This window comes from Oryzias melastigma, linkage group LG9 (assembly GCF_002922805.2).
Source record: "Oryzias melastigma strain HK-1 linkage group LG9, ASM292280v2, whole genome shotgun sequence".
NCBI classification, from domain to species: domain Eukaryota; kingdom Metazoa; phylum Chordata; class Actinopteri; order Beloniformes; family Adrianichthyidae; genus Oryzias; species Oryzias melastigma.
The window spans coordinates 12,969,610-12,988,668 of record NC_050520.1 but is presented as its reverse complement, the minus strand read 5'-3'; the positions used below and the strand labels follow the sequence as shown (position 1 = coordinate 12,988,668).

Genomic DNA, 19,059 nt, shown 5'->3' with positions numbered 1-19,059 from the left:
ATGAGTTGTTGCTTCCATTTAAATTAACGCAGCAGTTTATAGTTCACAAGCTCCCAGAATCAAAAGAGAAGTTTATTCACAAACCTTCACTTCACGAATCAACCATGTATTCTAATCCTTTAACACTTGAGTGTGACGCTTAAAGACAAAATCTTTAATATAGTGTAACTATTCAAAGAGCCGCTTTTCTCCTTCAGAATCTACTGGAATTATCATGTAAACGGTTGAAAAGTTACAGTAAATCAAAGAACATGGAGCTTCAGTGTCAGAGACAGTAGAACTGATTCCTCAGCGTTCCTGCTGTAAGTCCCAGAAAAACTCTTCCAGTGTGAATCCTCCCACAGTGTAACTCATCGATGAGAACGAACTGAAGTTTTACATCAGAAATCATTTTAGTCATGATCAGCTAATCAACACTCTGAAATCCTGACCCAAAATGAATGTGTTGGTTTTCACTTCCCGCGCTCATAAATCACTGATGGGACTGTTAAAGGGAACGTTACAGAGGCTCAAAGGCTGCGTTTCCACTGCAGGTTAATTGAGGCTTTATTGGTTCAAATCCTGGAGGGTTAGTTAGCGCACAAGTGACGGTAATTCAATTGAAGCATTTGCAGTTCATTTACACTCTGCAGCTTGCACACAAACACACGAGCGCGGCGCTGTAACCTTAGCACATGCAGCGTTAAAGCAGTGCTACATTCATTTACATATGAGCATGCTGTTAAGGTCCTGTTTGACATTCAATTAAAATGTTTACATTTCTGCTTAATTAATTGGGCAGATGGAGGCAGGAAAAGACGAATGGACGGGCTGCTTTGACAGGAGGCCGATAACTGTGTGCTTGTGTGCGCTTGTGGATGTGTGTGTCTGCATGTGTTAAGGTCACGGCAAGCTGACTATTATAATTCATCTGTATGGACGTGTATTCAGCTGGGATTATATTCTCTTCTTCAGCTGTATTTCTTCTGCGTTGGTGTTTCATGCGCCTCAGCACTGATACTTCTACGTACAGAACCAGCATCAGACATTAGATAGAACCACATTCACACCTTGGTTTGGATTTTCTAACTTTAATATGGGGTTACATTTCTGCCACGTCTCCCACGAAAATTCTAAGCATGCAAGGGGCGTTCCACAGGTGCAGGACAGTCTCCACGCCTGCTCCTCTACTCTTGCGTGCTGTTTTTTAGGCTAATTTGGAGTTTAGCTAATATTTGTTAGCTATTTTGGCTGATTTGGATTTTTTCCAGTTTTTAGGCTTGTTAGATTAGCTAAAATTTCAGCTGCATGTTAGTTATTTTGGCTAATTTTATTTTTTTTCCCAGTTTTTTTGGGCTAGTTTAGAGTTTGGCTAATATTTTAACTGCATGCTAGCTATTTTGGCTAAGTTTTTTTTTTTTTTTTTTTAATTTTTCAGGGTAATTTGGAGCTTAGCTAATATTTTAGCTGCATGCTAGCTATTTTGGCTAATTTAGGATTTTTTCCGTTTTAAAGCTAATAACGGTTAAGATATGTGTGCTTTACATCCAGTTTGTGCGTGACCCGGTTAGTCGACTAATCTGAAAAAAATAATCGGTGATTAGTCGACTAATAAATTAATCGTTTGTGGCAGCACTAACATCAAATACAATAATTTTCACTCTCACCAATGTGAGATACAGCACTTTTAAATACCCTTCCCCAATTTGGAGGTTTTAGTATTGTTAAAATCCTAAGTTTTAAAATTTTAAGTCTGCAATTGTTTTTTAGTTTTTTAAGTTTACGACAATTTTATGTCATTGCTTTTATTGGCTCTTATGCTTGTATTATCATGAGTGTTTGTTTTTATTTTGTTTTTACATTTTTTATTTTATTGTTTTGAAGTATTTTATCTGTTGCGTATTTGTGGCAAATGGACCTGGAGTCTGTAATAAAGGATCTTCTTCTGCTGATTGCTAGTGTCAAACTAGTTCCGCCTTGTTCATTAAAAATGAAACGGGGGAAAAAGGACTGCTTTATTTATTGATCTATTCTTTAATTTCTCTAATTATACAGTTATCCAAATCATTTTTGATGTTCCCATTTAAGAAAAAAAATCGAAAATGACCAAACACATAATGCTCATACATTACAAACCAGAACACACATATCAAACAAATAGAGGAACTGTACAGACAAACCACACTGTCAGCTCTTTATAGACAAAAAAACAAACAAATAAAAAACAATATAGTATATCAAACAACCAATAAATGGAATTAGTGAGCCCTGGAGTTCATTCTATCAAATTCACTTGTATTCATCTTTAGCTACAAGAATTTGAACACTTCAATTTGTCATTAAATTTGTCTATATTCATTTTAAGTCTTTTTTTCATCAGGTATATTTTTTGGTGTTGTTACTTAATACTTGATGTCTATTCAGACTGGACATAATTAGTTTACTTAAAGCAGGAGTGTCAAACTTAATCACATAGAGGGCCAAATCCAAAACACACCCCAGGTCACAGGTCGAACGGGATAAACATTTATCTAAAACTACATTTTCAAAACTTTAAAAACTTAACTTTTTAACATAACTATGAATAAAAACAGGCAAGAACATTATTCCAGAATAAATCAACTTAAACCTTAAATAACTTCTACCCATTCTACCCTTCATAAAAATATATTTTGTCAAAATTATACAAGTTAGAAATGAGATAACATCAGGCCATTAATAACAATAAAATAAAATGATCTGGAGGGCCGGATAAAATTACCCAGAGGGCCGGATCCGGCCCCCGGGCCTTGACTTCGACACATGTAACTTAACGTGAACCAGATTTCCCCCGATCCTCTGAGAACAAATTTTCCGTCACAATGCACCACTCCCGAACCCATCTTTTGAGGTGATCTCAGTCCGTTTCCAATCGGACTCAGCTCAGGTTCGGTCTGAGTTTCCTCATTCTGAATATGATCTGTTCATCAGTAGGGCTGGGTATCGATGATAATTTCCATAATCGATTTGATTCGATTTACCAGAATCTGGATCAACTCGATTCTGATTTCAATTCTTCTGATCCACTCAATGTAATTCGATTGATTTTAATTTTGAGTTTACACCTTTAAACATTAAGACCCGTTTGTTTGGAAATACATTAATAATCTACTATTAATCTATATTTTGAATATATTCATTTTAATCTGATTCAGTTCTCATACTGTAAAATGAATTAGTTTAATAGTAAGATTGTAAATAGCATACAGTGTTCCCTGGATTCTCAAAGGATCCAATAATTGTTCTGCTCCTCCTGGAGGGTGTTTTAATTTGGCCACTAGGTGGAGGTCGCAGTACACTCTATTGAAGAAGAAGAAGAAGAAAGTTTGAAAAAAAACATTCTTTTAGACCACAAATGGTTACTTTAAAAATGTTTCCTTAAAAGAGTTTAGAGAATTCATGCCTGTGAGTTAAGATGTTCATTTAGTCAGCAATGTATGTTTAGGTCGACCGAGCGTTAAAGCTATGCTATACGTGAGCATCAAGCTCGCGGACTTTAGCATTATGTGCAACATCAGCCTCTACTTTTATGAATCGTTTATTGATCTATTAGGCTTAGATCAATTCAGATCGATTAACCTAGCTCTATTTATCAGAGCCACCGTAGCTGAGGGTCACGTGATGTAAAGAGAGAAGGAATGAAGGAACCGATGAGCCACAGACAAGTGTAAACCAATGATGGTCATTTTATCAAACCGGAAAAAAAAAGGTCCACTTGCTTATCTATTAGAACGTTTATATAAAAATGCATGAAAACGCATGTTACTCGCTTTTCTTCACGCCGTGTGCCCAGCACTACCATGACTTCATCCTAAAATCTTCCTGGTAGTTCCTTAACAGAGTTCTCTTCAAAACAATATCATAGCATCACAATGATCAAACACTTCTTTATTGTGGCAAGTTCTACAAAAAAATGAATTCCTTCAAAGATTTTCTCTGTACCGCGGCTTTGATCTCACTCTGGGGGTGTGTCTGGATGACAGACGCTTGAGGTTAAAGGTTGTCTTACATCAACCTTAGAGGGGGGAGAAACAAGGTATCTTTTTTTTATTGTTCTCTCTAAGAAAATAATAAAATATTACAGCAGGAGAACCGAACTGTCTGTCTCTCCCGGCGTATTGAGCGAGGTCTGCTGAAGTCTGGCTGCAGTCAGAGAACCGCCGCGGTGTGATCGTATTGGATTAGTATTTTCCCAGTAATTGGGTCACTGAAAACATCACATGGCCAAAGCAGAGTTCCTGATTGGCTGATGCAATGCGGCGACTTATCAATTTTTAGATATTTAAATTTTGGCTGCGGCGCCCAATTCACACCTCGTTGCTCTAATCGAGCTGCAGGCAGCTGCTGCCGCCGGGCTTCAATTCGCCTCAGAGCGTGCCTGTACCGTTGATCAACATTGAAACCGGCCGTCTCTGCCGCGTTAATCAGCTTCAGTGTGAACGCATCTTTAGTTTTGTCCTGCCATAATTTTCAGGAACTCAATAATTTCACAGTTTTTCTTAGCACTGTTAAGCATGCTAAATCTCATATGTTTTAGCTAATGTAGCACTGTGAATTGTAAAAATATTATACATATATATATGTATATATATAATTGTGCTGTAGTTCTGGTACACAAGAGAACAGAAGTCACAAACACATGTCAATTAGACTATAGATTTACAGTTTTTTTTTTTATCAAACATTAATCAAAAAAAGAATAAAACATGATTTATGTCGGTATAGTAGAAAACACATATTAGCAATTTCAGTAAAATAAGTCCAAAATGTTTTCCCAGGGGAAGTTTTATGATCAGTTTGAAAAGCTAACTTCTTTTAGAATCTGCTACAGTCATTCTGCACTGCTTTCCTCCGACATGTGACGGAATTGTTCTTTAGCACCAAGTTTTAGACACCATAGAAGGACTTTTCTCAGCTAAACTAACAAGCACATTCATTCATTCATTCCTTCATTCTTCTAAAGATTCGTTATTCCTATTCAGGGTCATGGGGTTGTTGGAGTCTACCTATTCTGTCAGGTGAAGGTGGGGCACCCCGAGGACAGCTCACCTGTCCATTGCAGAGTCACACAAAAACAACCACACAACCTAAAAACACAACTAAATCTTAGTCATAACTGCCCTTACGGTGGATACAGACTGCAGGCAAAAAATGGGCAAACTTTGCATGAAATAATGAAGTCAGAGACCTCTCCGTCCACGCCATCTGTGAACTACAGGTTATAGCGAACACCTAGAACACGCAGGGGTATGAAGGGTCAGACACAGGCATGTCATACATGATTTTTTTTTTTTTTCACCAGCTTCTGCCTTGGAATTAGAGGCTTTTTTGTGTCAAACTAATGACATATCACAGTTCCTCCTCTGTAGATGCTCCCAAAATGTCTCTTTCCATTGAATGTAAACTTCTTTACCAGACTGCTATAGGATGCAAATGCCAGAGTCAGAAATGTCATCTGATGAACACAAACCCATTTGTGTCGGCGTTTCCAGTAACTTGCTGCTTTCTCCAAACAAATTGGAGTTTTTGCCATATTGGAGAAAATGACAGTTTACAGTTTGACAGCCTAAAAGAGGATTTGCACACATAACAGAACAGAACAGTGAGAAATACACTTAATTGGTATGAAAGGAGAGGATATGGATTTTCAAAAATGGTCAACTCTAATTCATTAAATTCCCTTCTAGTTTTGTCAGTTTGTCATTTCAAAATAAAAAAACGAACAAAACAGTCTTAAATGAGTCCAACCCCCCATTGTTTTAGATCCATGCGACATAACAGGTTTAATTCTAGGATTTTTCCCTTTCCAATGAAAACTTTGATAATCGTGACTCACTGATAAAGCACGGTGATGAGACCAACAGCACCTGAAGGTAACGTATGACTGTGTTCCTTTCCCCGCAGTATTAGATTAAATTATCTTTATTTGTTCAGATTATGCTACATCTTTACAAGATTGTTTCAAAGTTTAAAAAGTATATTGTGCTTATTTCATTCCCAGAAACTTAAATCAAATATTAATATATTTTTAACTTCTCAGCTCAGATTCTACCAACATTTCTGGTTTTGTTTAAGTGATTATACAGCTTGATATAATGAAGTAAGACCGTGTTTCTGTTTAAGATAGCAGTAAGTGATTTTGGAACAGTATAGGAACATGTGCTTTAAATGTAATAATGATCAGCATTTCCCTCAGTCATCTGACATGTGTGCATGATGGAGGATTGACAAAACACATGAGGTCTTAAATCCCCGCCCCACACTCTGCGCACTGCTCCTCTTCTTTTCATTTCATGGAAGTACTTGTTTGTATCGTGTTCACAACTTCTCTGAAATGTTTATCTCAGTGGATGATCTTGTTTGATCATTTGCTTGTGATTTGCTTGTGAAAGTTGCATCTGTTTGCAAACAGGTACTGTGTGGGAATCGCCTGTTCTTCCGTCTGTTCTTCTGTCCCGGCTCCTATCCCATCCATTTACAGGAGAGGTTCCACATGCAACTTTTCTTGTTTTTTCTTGGGCTTTTAGTGCTCAATCTAATCGAGAGAATCAGGTTGATTTTCGAAGTAAAAGAAAAAATAAATAAATACAAAAAACATGTATAGTTTATAAGTTCTTCTGCGGACTGGTGGCAAGGGGTCCACGGATCGGTACCGGTCCGCAGCCGGGTGGTTATATTTTATTGTTATTAATGGCCCAATGTTATCTAGAGTTTTTTTCTGACTTGTATAATTTTGACAAAATATATTTTTATGGAGAGTAAAATATTGAAAGTTATTTAAGGTTCAAGTTGATTTATTCTGGAATGTTAAAAGAAGTTACGAGCGAGCTTTTTGGACTATTTTAGCATTTACTATGATTTGTTTGGCTTTTTTGGAGATTAGATAATATTTCAGCAACATGCTAGCTGTTTTGCCTAATTTAGGCTTTTTTTAAGTTTTTTCGGCTATTTTAAAGTTAGGCAAATATTTACATGCAAGCTGTTTTGGCTATTTTTTTTTTTCTTCTTCAATCTTTCAGGATATTTTGAAGTTGGGCTATTTTTACAGCTACATGCTAGATGTTTTGGCTAATCTATATTTTTGTCTGTTTGTTTTTAGGCTAATTTTGCATTTAGCTATTATTTTTGTTGGCTATTAGCTTCAGCGTTTTCAGCTATAAATTTCAGCATCTTCAGTGGCCAAATTCAGCTTACAGCATTCACACTAGCATTATTGCAGGTGATGCTATATATCTAGCTCATGTTAAAAAGTTACGGTTTTACGTTTTAAAATTTTAGTTTCAGAGTGTTCACTAAATGTTTATGCTGTTCGTGATCTGACATAAACAAAGAACAGCTGATCTGTGAACTCCACATGTTCAGCTGATTCAAGACAAAAAAAAGCAGGAAATTTCAAGCTGAAGTCTGTGTGCTCAAAACCTCTCAAAGTAATCAGATGATGGACTAACACTGCAGGTTTCTTCACCAGATTTCTAAAATGTTTCATAAACATCTGATGACTATATTTTATCTGACCCTTTTTATTGTAGCAAACGGGATTATTTTACCTGATGTTTGTACAGGATGGAAAACATCCTGATGATCATAATTTTGTTTTTTCCTGTGAAATTTTGTGTTTGGCTCCAGCTGCAAGACTGAACATGAAAAGGGATTCAGGATCTTTGGTGTCAAATATCTGAGCTGCATTCCTGATTCTTACCTAGATTTTGATCCTGTAAAGCATCTTCCCAAATGTTTTCTATTTGAGACTACCTTTGTTTTTCTTCTACATGACATTCTGAAGTAACAGCTGAGGCAAACGTTTTTCCAGGAATCATTTCTCTTCTCTAAAAACTCCCTTTATCTGTCAGAACTGAGATGAAACTTTAGGAGTTGTGTTTGTTCAGAATATAAACCGGACCAGACCCTGAATCTGTCTGGTCCACATCAGGAGATCGAGACAAACTGTTCATGTTAGAATGGATTTATTTGGTGAACTCAAACCGGACTGAGCCAGGACAAACTGAACATCAGCAGCACCTTTACTGCAGTTTGACACGAGTTGGCACAATTATTCATGAACGAAAAGCAAGACACAGATATTCTGATATGTTTGAGAGTTTTCACATGCTACATAAACCTTGGAGAAACAAGAGGAGTCATTGCTGCTACAAAACCCTTCAGCTTCAACAAGAATTCCATTGTTTTATACTTTTGTGCAATTTGTGCTGTCCTTATTTTTGCAAAGAGGATATGTTGCATCAGTTTTTGCATATAAATGTGAGCAGCCTTTGAAGCTGATATGTGAGGATTAGATGCATACAGTCGGTTTGGTTTTTTTGGCAAAATAACTAGATTTGGCATCTTGACGGTCAAGTTTTCTTTGCCATAGATTTATATATTTTTATCAATAAATCAAGGTTGTAACTTCTACTTTCATGCTAAAACTTAGGAAAGGCAATACTGAACAGCTAACTGAGCTCAGATCTGATGGTTTTTTGCTGCCAACAGGATCAGTCGTGGCCTTAAAGGAAGTGTGTTTCAGGTTTAAAAGAGGTTTGTGTCCTCACAGCATCATCAGACTGCTTTGTGTCCGAGTCGGGACGAGGTGTGAGGAACAGCAGCAAAAGTTTCACAACAGGATGTGTTTCAAAAGTTTAAAGCTGCAAGTTTCTGTGAAAAAAAGAAAGTTTCACAAAGTTGTCCTGTCGGTATACAAAGATGCTAAGCTAACCCCACCCTTTTGTTGTAAAACCCCATCATGCATTTCTCTGAATAACTTAATAAATTCCCGGAAACATTAAAGAGAAATCATACAGTGGAATTTTAAGCTAGTAAACATTAGCATGCTCAGAATTAGCATTTAGCATTAGCATACATTTTTTTCCTGATATTTTCATGTCAGTTAGTGGTTTTAAAGCCTCCTAGAACAACATTTGGAGGAGGTTAGCATTTTGGCGTACGTTTGTAGTAAAACGTGATTTTGACTGTTTGATGGTCGCGTCACACTGCCACTACGTACATTCTGAGCACGGGTAAAGATCGGTCAATCATTAATTAAGTGGTTAAAGTGAGAAAAGTTGTGGTCTTTATGTGAAATATTAACAGATATGTCATGAACAACCCACATTAAAACCACGGAAGAAGTACGAATAAACCCCACAAAGAACACGTAAACCCACACGTCATTGAATTTCTTCACTTTGACATTCAGAGTACCAGGCAGGAATCACATCACATCAGTCGCTCGCGATGATTTGATTAAACAGTTGGATTCCTCTGGTCAGCGCCAGTTCTATGGCCCAATCCGAATTCTTCCCTTCACCCTTCCCCTCCGTTTGAAGGGTTTTGTGAAGTGTAAGTGGCGTCAGAAATATCTTTTCTAATATCCTCCCTGGTCGAGGCAGCCCACCAGGGAGGGACCCCCGGAGTGAACCACAGCTGGGGAGAGAAATCACACACAACTACACAAGATTTAAATAATTATTAAGTATAAACTACGTAAAATGCCAAAACTTTTGACCGTCTCCAAACCGAATTCACATAAAGACTCGTCAGCCAAAACCCTCGACGAACATCTACCCACACTGACGAACACGTATGAATTACGTATACCTCGCATGTATCACGAAAGACAGAAATTTTGGAAAATGCGCTAAATGTGTGTAGTGGCAGCGTGACACAGCCTCAATGTGGAGCCGATCAGCAGTTCTGTTAGCCTGGACAGACTAGCTGTGGCGCTACCAGCCGTCCACCTCCACGACGAAGGGCTCTTTGACTTCGATCCTGCCGCTGTTGACGATCACGCACTCCGTGTACGGCAGGTTTCTGTCGTTGGTGTCCTGCAGCTCGATGGTGTGAACCACAGTCTGAAAACAGACACAAAGACCACACTCTTCACTCCCAGTAATTCTGAAATCTTTTTATCTAGGGGCCATGTGTTTGGGAAATAAAAACAGCATTTGTCTCACTGAGAGCAGCACTTGATTTAGCCCCAGTGTTGACATTCTTTCCAGCATCATGACTGCTAATCATTTTATGCAGGTAATGTAATTTTAGCGGGTTCTGACACAGAATAATGTAGCTTTTTACTGTAATTCAAAACTTTAAGAATGTGATTCATATTGGCATTAAACCGATAAATAAAGCAGCTTTTCTCCATGTGAGAATCAGATGATTCCCATTGATCATATGAACAGTGGAAGAGTTATGATGTTTAAAAGCTGTTGACTGTAATGTTACACAAACAGAAGAACCTGCTCAACAAAAACTTTAGTTTCATTCCTGCTCCACCCTTTAAAGCACATGTGTCAAAGTCAAGGCACGGGGGCCGGATCCGGCCCTCCGGGTAATTCTATCCGGCCCTCCAGATCCTTTTATTTTATTCTTATTAATGACCCGATGTTATCTTATGATCATTTTTAACTAGTATAATTTGAGAAAAATATATTTTTATGGAAAGTAAAATATTGAAAGTTATTTAAGGTTTAAGTTGATTTATTCTGAATAATATTCCTGTCTTTTTAATATTCATTATTATGTTAAAAAGTTATGGTTTTAAAGTTTTAAAAATTGGCATTCTGCTAACTTTTTAGATTATGTTAGCATTTACTAAGATTTTTAGGCTATTTTGGAGTTTAGCTAATATTCAGCTACATGCTAGCTGTTTTGGCTAATTTATCATTTTTTCAGGTTTTTTAGGCTATTTTGGAGCTTAGTGAAAGTTTCAGCTACATGCCATCAGTTTTGGCTAATTTAGACGTTTCTTTTTAAGACTTTTGGGCTGTTTTGGAGTGTTACGGCCTCTGGCTTGCTAGGCTTGTGTGTGTGTGTGTGTATGTGTGTATGTATGTATATGTATGTATGTCTGTTTGGTTGTTTAGTTTGTGCTCACAGCCTCCTTAAGATGCCATCAGTGCTTTTTGTTGGCTCCGCCTCCCTCAAGAAAAACCATGTCTCCTACCTCCACTCACCTTCACCAATTACCAGGCCAGGACGGGAGGATATAAATGAAGTGGCCCAACCTGGATGAGGTGGCGGCTGAAATTCCAGAAGGAATCAGGTTCCTCAGCCTGCCCCTGTTGTCGGCCTCAGCTGAAATAAGCCTGTTTTGGCCCAGCTGCCAATCTTATTTGATCCCTCCTGGTTTCTTTTTTCTATATGTTGCACCTTTTCCCCAGTGGGGCGTAACATGGAGTCAGGCTAATATTTACATGTTAGCTATTTTGGCTAATTCAGGCTTTTCTCAGTTTTTTAGGCTACTTTGGAGTTTAGCTATTTTTTAAGCTAGCTGTTTTGGCTAACCTAAGTTTTTTTTTTAGGCTAATTTGGCATTTAGCTAATAATTTAGCTGGCTATCAGCCTCAATGTTTTCAGCTATTAACTTTAGCATTTTTATCTGTTAATTTCAGCAACTTTAGCTACTAGTACTAGCATTTTTTAGCAGCCAAATTCAGCTTACAGCATTCACACTGAACCAATTCTGCAAAAATAATGACCTATGTTCACATAAACATTTGTGGGTTTGTTTTCAATTAAAATGTATAGTTTTAAGAGTTTTTGATATTCTTAAAAAGAATTAAGCGGTAAGTTTAAAAATCTAAATTTATAAATTGAACAATGTAGAATTTGTTGTCATTATTTCTTCTCAAGGGTTATTGCTGAAGTTCTTTCCATAATTTAGAGTAACACATCCCTCTGATGCCGATCATGAATCATCCGATACATTTCTGTGTAGACAGAAAACGCAGCAGTTCTATGGAAGACGTCTGTTTGCGGCTCCACCCACCATCCCGTCCAGAACTTTGCCGAAGACCACGTGCTTCCCGTCCAGCCACGGCGCCCTGGCAGCCAGGATGAAGAACTGAGAGCCGTTGGTGTCCGGGCCGGCGTTGGCCATGCTCACCTGTCAGGAGTAAAGACTTACATTTACTCAGTGAACTTTTGAGAATTTCTTATGAATGTCACCATTAATTCTACACATCAGTTAAAGCCTTGTTGTTGCAGTAAACAAAAATTCTGTTTTTTCTGTTATGTTTACAGAATTATTTGATATTTTGACAAACCAGAAGCTGAAGTTTTGCGTTTGGTTCCCTGGTTTTAATAGATTTAAGAAAAAAGTCACATACAGCCTCATTTAAACTAAAGGTTCCAACTACAGAGTTGAGTGTCTCTGTACTCAGTTATGTCAGCAGTAAGTCTTTATTCCTAATGAAATAAATCAGTAGATCTGTCTAAATCAGGGGTCTCAAACTGGCCATTTACAGCCAACAAGTCAATATTTTTAATATAAAAGTTCAGTGTCTTCTAAGCAATGTCTTCTGCATGTCCATGCTTCTTTGATAGCTTTGTATTTTCTTTGTGATGTTTCAGCTTGATTTATGCTTAAGCTTTCTGTTTGCTATTGTCACTGGATCTGGTCGTCAGAAAAGTCCTGAGAAACAGTTGCTAGTGTCGTTAGCTTCTGTCGTTTTACAGAACTATTGTTGCTTAGTAGCTCAGTGGCCTTGTGGTAGAGTGTCCGCCCTTAGACCGGAAGGTCGTGGGTTCAAATCCCAGCTGAGTCACACCAAAGACTAAAGATGGGACCCACTGCCTCCCTGCCTGACACTCAACATTAAGGGTTGGATTGTAGGGATAAACCACCAAATGGTTCACGAACGCAGCTGTGTCTGCAGCTCACCCCTCCCCCAGGGGATGGGTCAAATGCAGAGAGCAAATTTCTCACATCTAGATGCGTGACAACTGATGGGACTTTAACTTTTTAACTTTACCCCATACGCCCTCAGCCAGACTCTGCCTTCAGTGGCCACAGGATAAACGGAGTTTGAGACCCCTGATCAAATGATACACATTTGGTGGAGTCCAGACTTTCATTTGTGTGTTCTCGTTTGGATGTCTGATGTCACTCACCCAGCTGGCTCCTAAATGTTTCAGTTTGAAGTTTTCATCTGCAAAAGTTGTTCCATAGATGCTGTGACCTGAAGATGAAAGAAGAGTTCACAAACACAGACGATCTCTGGGTCAAACATTTACATTTGATCTCAAGCCTGTGTCACAGGTATGTTTTGTGCTTGTTGCACGGATGAAAACTGGAAAAGTCACATTAATTTTTCATGAATAGAGACATGTTAAACCACAGAAGAAATAGGAATAATCATTGAATTTCTTCACTTTGACATTCAGAAAAGTGGCTTGAAATCATATCACATCAGAACCCGCCGTGGGTCCTCATGATACTTTGTTTTAATCAAACAGTGGGCTTCCCCTGGTCCGCACCAGTGAGAGACCCCAACTCAGTAGACTGCAGGAGGGGTGAACGATCGGCCGATTTACATACATTAAAACACACAATATTCAAATCGCGTATCTATTATTGCTCTGTTTATATGAGTGATTGTGTGTCGAGTGATCATCAGGGGATTGTGCATCAACTACATCATTTTGATGTGATATGTGCGCCATATATGCAATATAAAAGCTACACATCGGTGGTACATGGGTTAAAAGTCTGTTAGACAATCATGAACAGACGTGGAAAGCCACAAATTTACGTATGCATCTCGCAAAAATCATGCATAACTCCACAAGATTTACAAAATAATTGTGCGTAATTCTCACAAAGTAAAAAATTTCGAACAGCTCTAAGTCAAATTCACGTTGTTTGAAACTGTCAACGGACATCGGCACACATCAACAAATTTGAGAATTATGAAAGTTTCACAAAAGACTGAAATGTCACAAGTGGAAAAGAGCTTCATGTACACAGCGGCAGTGTGACGTGGTCTTTAATATATTCTAGTGGACTCAGAATAAGGCTCTTGTCGTGGATCCTCACAAACACAATTGTTGTTTGTGCTTTGTATTTCAATGTTACTAATATCCTTCTTAAATGGCAGTATGGTCATATCACTACTGTTCTGATGATCCATACCTTCTGTTTTCCCTCTGTTATTTTTAGCGGTACTCCATCAGTTTGTAGTAAAACAACAAAAAAAGTCAAAAAGCCTCTAGTAACAGGCAGGAACAGATCGTGTTCTTGAGATTTAAACGCAGACCAAACCTAGAATTTGGCATGAAAGAGTGAAATTGTTTTCTGTTCTTTGGCTGTGGGTTGAGTCCATTCTCCTCTCAGAGCGGTCCTCCTCACAGCCATGGAATCTGCACAATCTCCACTTCCAGCCAACAAACGCATCGGCCACACGAAGCAGCTCTTTCTTGCTGGCGGTTTTCTGGAGCATTCCTGCTTTAATTGTAGGGATGCTCGTTAAGAAGAGCTTTAAAGTCCTCATTTTCATGGACCTCTCCACATGAACAGATCGATGTGAAAGCGACCAACTATGGAGGCTTCAGTGCATTTTTGTAGCTGGTCTCACCTCCGGTTCCATCACCAGCGGTGAAGTCTCCTCCCTGGATCATAAAGTCCTTGATAACTCTGTGGAACTTGGTTCCTTTGTAGCCGTAACCTTTCTGCAGAGACATACGAGAACCATTCGGGAAAACAACAAATAGAAACTGTAAAGAAACACTGAGACAGCATCAGCAGGACAGTGAGAGAAAATGCTCAGATTTGGTCATAAAGTTTTAAATTTTATTTTTTTTATTCTGCTAGCTTTTTAGACTATCTTAGTTCTTAGCAAAGATTTTTTTAGGCTATGACTTAAGACATGTTGACAAAAAAAATGGTCACTGACTGAACTGACTTCATTTGGTTTTATTTTCTATGGATGATGTCTCACTCTCTCTGTCCAGTTCTCTTATACAGTCAATGTAAGAGTTCCTCATAAATACTTATTTCCAGTTTCACAACATAACTAACCATTTGACAGCTAACAAAATGAATGTTAATGCTGATGGGGTTAATGACGTATTTGGCTGCAAGGATTCATCCTCATAACAAATATTGTCAGGTCAAAATGTTTTGCTGATGTTTGTTAAAGAAATTCCCTCAAATGTACAGAAACACTTTCACACAAAAACAAAACCATGGAAATGTTCATAAGATTCTCTCTGCTGCATCATTACACTCATTTGACTGAAGCAGGAATAGATGCTTTCAAATGAATCATGTCCAACTAAAAATTCAATTGACAGATTAGTCATCAACCAACAATGGACCAACAAGCAAAATCCTCATTAGTCTCAGGTCTAGCGTGCGTGTTCTCTCACCTCTCCAGTTGCAAGGATGACAAAGTTATTGACAGTCTGAGGGACGACCTCTCCAAACAGGCCGATGACGATGCGTCCCACCTCGTGACCCCCCACCGTCACGTCAAAGAAGACCTGAGAGAGGACACGACAGAGCCCAGGTTCCTGAAACTGCTCTAACTCAGGGTTTTCCACCAAAATCCACATGGATGAAACAGTCCAATAACGGGTTAGATTTTACTTTTTTTAACCAAATAAAGACCCAAGATCTTCTCTGCAAGGACAACCTGGCCATGAGGTCACATGACACGTCATTTACTGAAACGGTTTAAGAAGAGAAGACAAACAGAAAATTTAATAAAAGTAAAACTGTAAAAGAAAATAAAAGTTGTACATAAAACTGGCAGATACGAGTACAATAGTTTGTTATGTCACATTAATTATGTTCTTGAAAAAACACAAAAAAATGTTTAAAAAAATCTTTAGACAAAGAGATGTCTGTTTATTGGTTTAATGAATGTAAAATGCAGAAATAAAACTGTAGTCATTTCTAAAAACATCAAATATTTAATAAAAAATCAATATGTGGACAAATGATCCATGAACTCAATGAGAATATCAAAAAGTAGGAAAGTAAGTACCCAATAAAAAGTATTTGTCATAAAAAATAGATAAAAATATGAAAACGTGATAAATTAGACTAACTTTCTTTTATTATCAACTGTAGTTTATGAAAGAAAATTGAAAATATAAGCAGAGAAAGATCCTAAAAACATGCTTGAAAATGACAAAAAAAATTAGGAATTTGAGAACAAAAAAACAAAATAATGACGATCACCACGACGATCCCATCAATGGATATCAACAATCAACAACATCTACTCAACGGAAACAATATTACACAGATAGAAACTGCAAGAGGCACAATTACACCGAAAGTGGAAAATGGACCCTGTACAACAAACATCTGTGAAGCACCTAGAATTGACCTTTATTTTGATTTTGGTTTGTGTTGTGTGTTTATGTAACAAAAACTAATAAAAATAAAGTAAAAAAATAAAAATAAAAAAATAATGACACTAAAAGCTTGGTCTTTGGTCCACTGTTCCTGGGACATGTATGATTTTACCCAGGACCCATGACACTCAGAAAAATGCAGTATATTGGAAATCATGTCAACACTTGGTTGGGTGAAAATCACCTGATGATAGCACTCCAGGGTTAATAGAGTTAATATATTACCTCTTCAGTGGATTCAATTATAGCATTTAATTAACTTAAGTTAAGAAACACAAGAGAGAAAAATGGAAACATTAGCACAGTCTGAAGAAATCATGTTTATGTCTTGTTTTTTTTTTTAAGATAGTACAAAAAGCACTAAGAAGGATAAAGTGTAACAGTTTCATCTCAGTTTGTTGATTTCCAGACAGAAGATGCAGCAAAACTAAAATCCAGATTCCCCAGATTGGTTCCGACAGAAGGAACAAGCAAGTCACTTGAACAAAGACTATTGTGATTCTTGACTGTTGTAGAGAACTTAAATACAGTATTTTCTGGATTATAGAGCGCAACTGCATATAAGCTGCATGAACTCTATTTAAAAAAAAAAAAAAGATACACAAGCTGCACCGGACTATAAGTCACAAATATGAATGTTAATGAAGTAGATATTTACTGCATGTACAGAACAATTTTGTACTTTAAACGTAAATGTCTCAGTATAGATTCATTGACGCTAAGCTTGTGTGCAGCAGGTGCGGTTTCTTTACTAGATAACAAGCTCAATGGCCTTCAGCTTCAAACTTTCATCCTAAAAACTTCTTCCTGTGGTTTCCATGATGAAGGTGCGAGGATTTTAACATATTCACCAGTTAGTAATTTGTCGTGCGAGTTCTATCTGCTAAAGAAAAAGTAGCGTAGGTTGTTCTTCTTTGCATTTATATTTTGTCTCTTATTTTTAATTCTAATTCCGGTTAGAGCGCCCCTAGTGGTGGAATAAAAATCCACAGAATAGCTGCACCTTTGTATAGGCCGCATGGCTCAAAACCTAGGAAAAAAGTAGCAGCTTATAGCCCAGAAAATACAGTAAGTAGGAACAAGAACATCTTTGTAGATCAGAGTCAGTGAGAATACCTCCACGCACTCATAAAGGCCACTCTGCTCTGACACAGTGACGAGTGAGACAACTGCAGCCTGTATATCGCTGCACAGCGTTTGGAGACGTTCATTTACAAAACACCCCCATAATCCAGGGGTAGGAAGGTTGCAGAGATCAAGATATCATGAGGAAATAGCAGGATTGATGTCTGCTTACAGTCAGATTACAGACAGCAAAAGCCTTTAAGTAGATACACTGTGAGACGATCCCAGCAGGAGAAGGAACACAAGAACAGCAATCCAGAATTCAGACTTAAAGACACTGAACAACATGGAAATGGAAGGGATTGTTCATCTGTATTTCTTCTGTGACGTTTGGATTAAAATCTGAAAGCATGTCTTGAGGTGGTAGTGTGATGGTGTGGGATAGTTTCTAACATTCTTCTTATCACATGATTTCTGCCACATCTCTACTAAAGAATACCGTATGTCTCCTAGAGGTGGCCTGTCTCATTTTGGTGTCAAATTACAACAAACGGCGGTTTGTAGCGATGTTTGAGACAAACAGACAACAGGCTCCACAGACAATGGTCTTATTTCAATACTAGGGTGTCAGAATAACTTTTGAATAAGCACCAGTACTGCTGGAAGATATACAGTACAGTACTTTATTGTATCGCATCCAACCTCTTGTCATAATGTATGTGAGTTTAGAGCGCATTGTATTTTTATGTGTTCTGCAGGGGACTTCTCTGTACGATGAGTGTTGTGGGAAATTCAGACTCGTGCAGGCCAGTAGGGCTGCCACGACTAATCGACTGATAAAATAGTCGACGACTAATTTAATAGTCGATTAGTCGTTACTTTATATTATATGGAGTCACAGTATAGTAAAGTTGAAAGTTATATTGAAATTCTGTTAGCTTTTAGGAATATTTGAGTAATTATTAAGGTTTTTTAGGCTATTTTGGAGTTTAGCTAATATTTCAGCTACATGCTAGCAGTTTTGGCTATGTTAGGCTGTTTTGGAGTTTAGCCATAATTTTAGCTGTATGCTAACCGTTTTGGCTAACTTAGGCTTTTTTCAACTTTTTAGGCTAATTTGGCATTTAAGATGGCTATCAGCTTCAGGGTTTTCAGCTATCAATTTCTGCATCTTCAGCTATTGTCACTAGCATCTTTAGCAACAAAATTCAGCTTACAGCATTCACACTAGTATTATCACGGGTAATACTATATCTATATCTAGTTTTTAGTTAGTTTAAAGCTAATGATGGTTAAGAAGTGCTTTACATCCACTTTGCGCATGATCCGATTAGTCGACTAATCAGAAAAACATAATCGCTGATTAGTCGACTATTAAACTATTCGTCTGTGGCAGCACAACTGTCTGCCGGCATTTCAAGCATCCTCCATTGACTCCTGGGAGGCAGCCAGAGAACGCTGTGGAGAAAGGCTGGTGATTTGTCTGGCCTTCGCCCAACATTAGCCGGATGAGCTCTGGTAACCCCACGGCTCCAGTGGGTAAATGAAATAGATGGAAGTTCAGGACAAAAACACTTGCATTGTATTATTATTCTACCCAATGACTGAGTCACTGAAAATGTCACGTGCCCAAAGCTGAGATCCTGATTGGCTGATGCAATGTGGGGATCTGCCAAAATGTAGATATCTGAACTCTGGCCTCGCCGCTCAAGTCTTGCTGTTGCCAGAGAGCCAATAGCGTTGACAGCTGGTCTCCTTACCATGAATTTACTGTTCTCTTAGGACAGGAGTCTGCAGGCTGCAGCTCCAGAGCCACATCTGGCTCTTCTACCC

General features: G+C 38.0%; 1 protein-coding gene across 1 annotated transcript in view; it reads right to left on the bottom strand.

Annotated features, from left to right (window-relative positions):
- Positions 1 to 7,965: 7,965 nt before the first annotated feature.
- The window catches only part of LOC112137740 (peptidyl-prolyl cis-trans isomerase C), a 14,642-nt gene continuing 3,548 nt past the window's right edge, over positions 7,966 to 19,059 (bottom strand). Inside the window, exons 2-6 of the mRNA XM_024260206.2 lie at positions 15,166 to 15,279; positions 14,373 to 14,466; positions 12,910 to 12,977; positions 11,786 to 11,902; positions 7,966 to 9,866 (exon numbers count right to left, since the gene is read on the bottom strand). Coding sequence (XP_024115974.1) covers positions 9,738 to 9,866; positions 11,786 to 11,902; positions 12,910 to 12,977; positions 14,373 to 14,466; positions 15,166 to 15,279 — 522 coding nt within the window. The 3' untranslated portion in view covers positions 7,966 to 9,737. The remainder of the gene's footprint in view (positions 9,867 to 11,785; positions 11,903 to 12,909; positions 12,978 to 14,372; positions 14,467 to 15,165; positions 15,280 to 19,059) is intronic.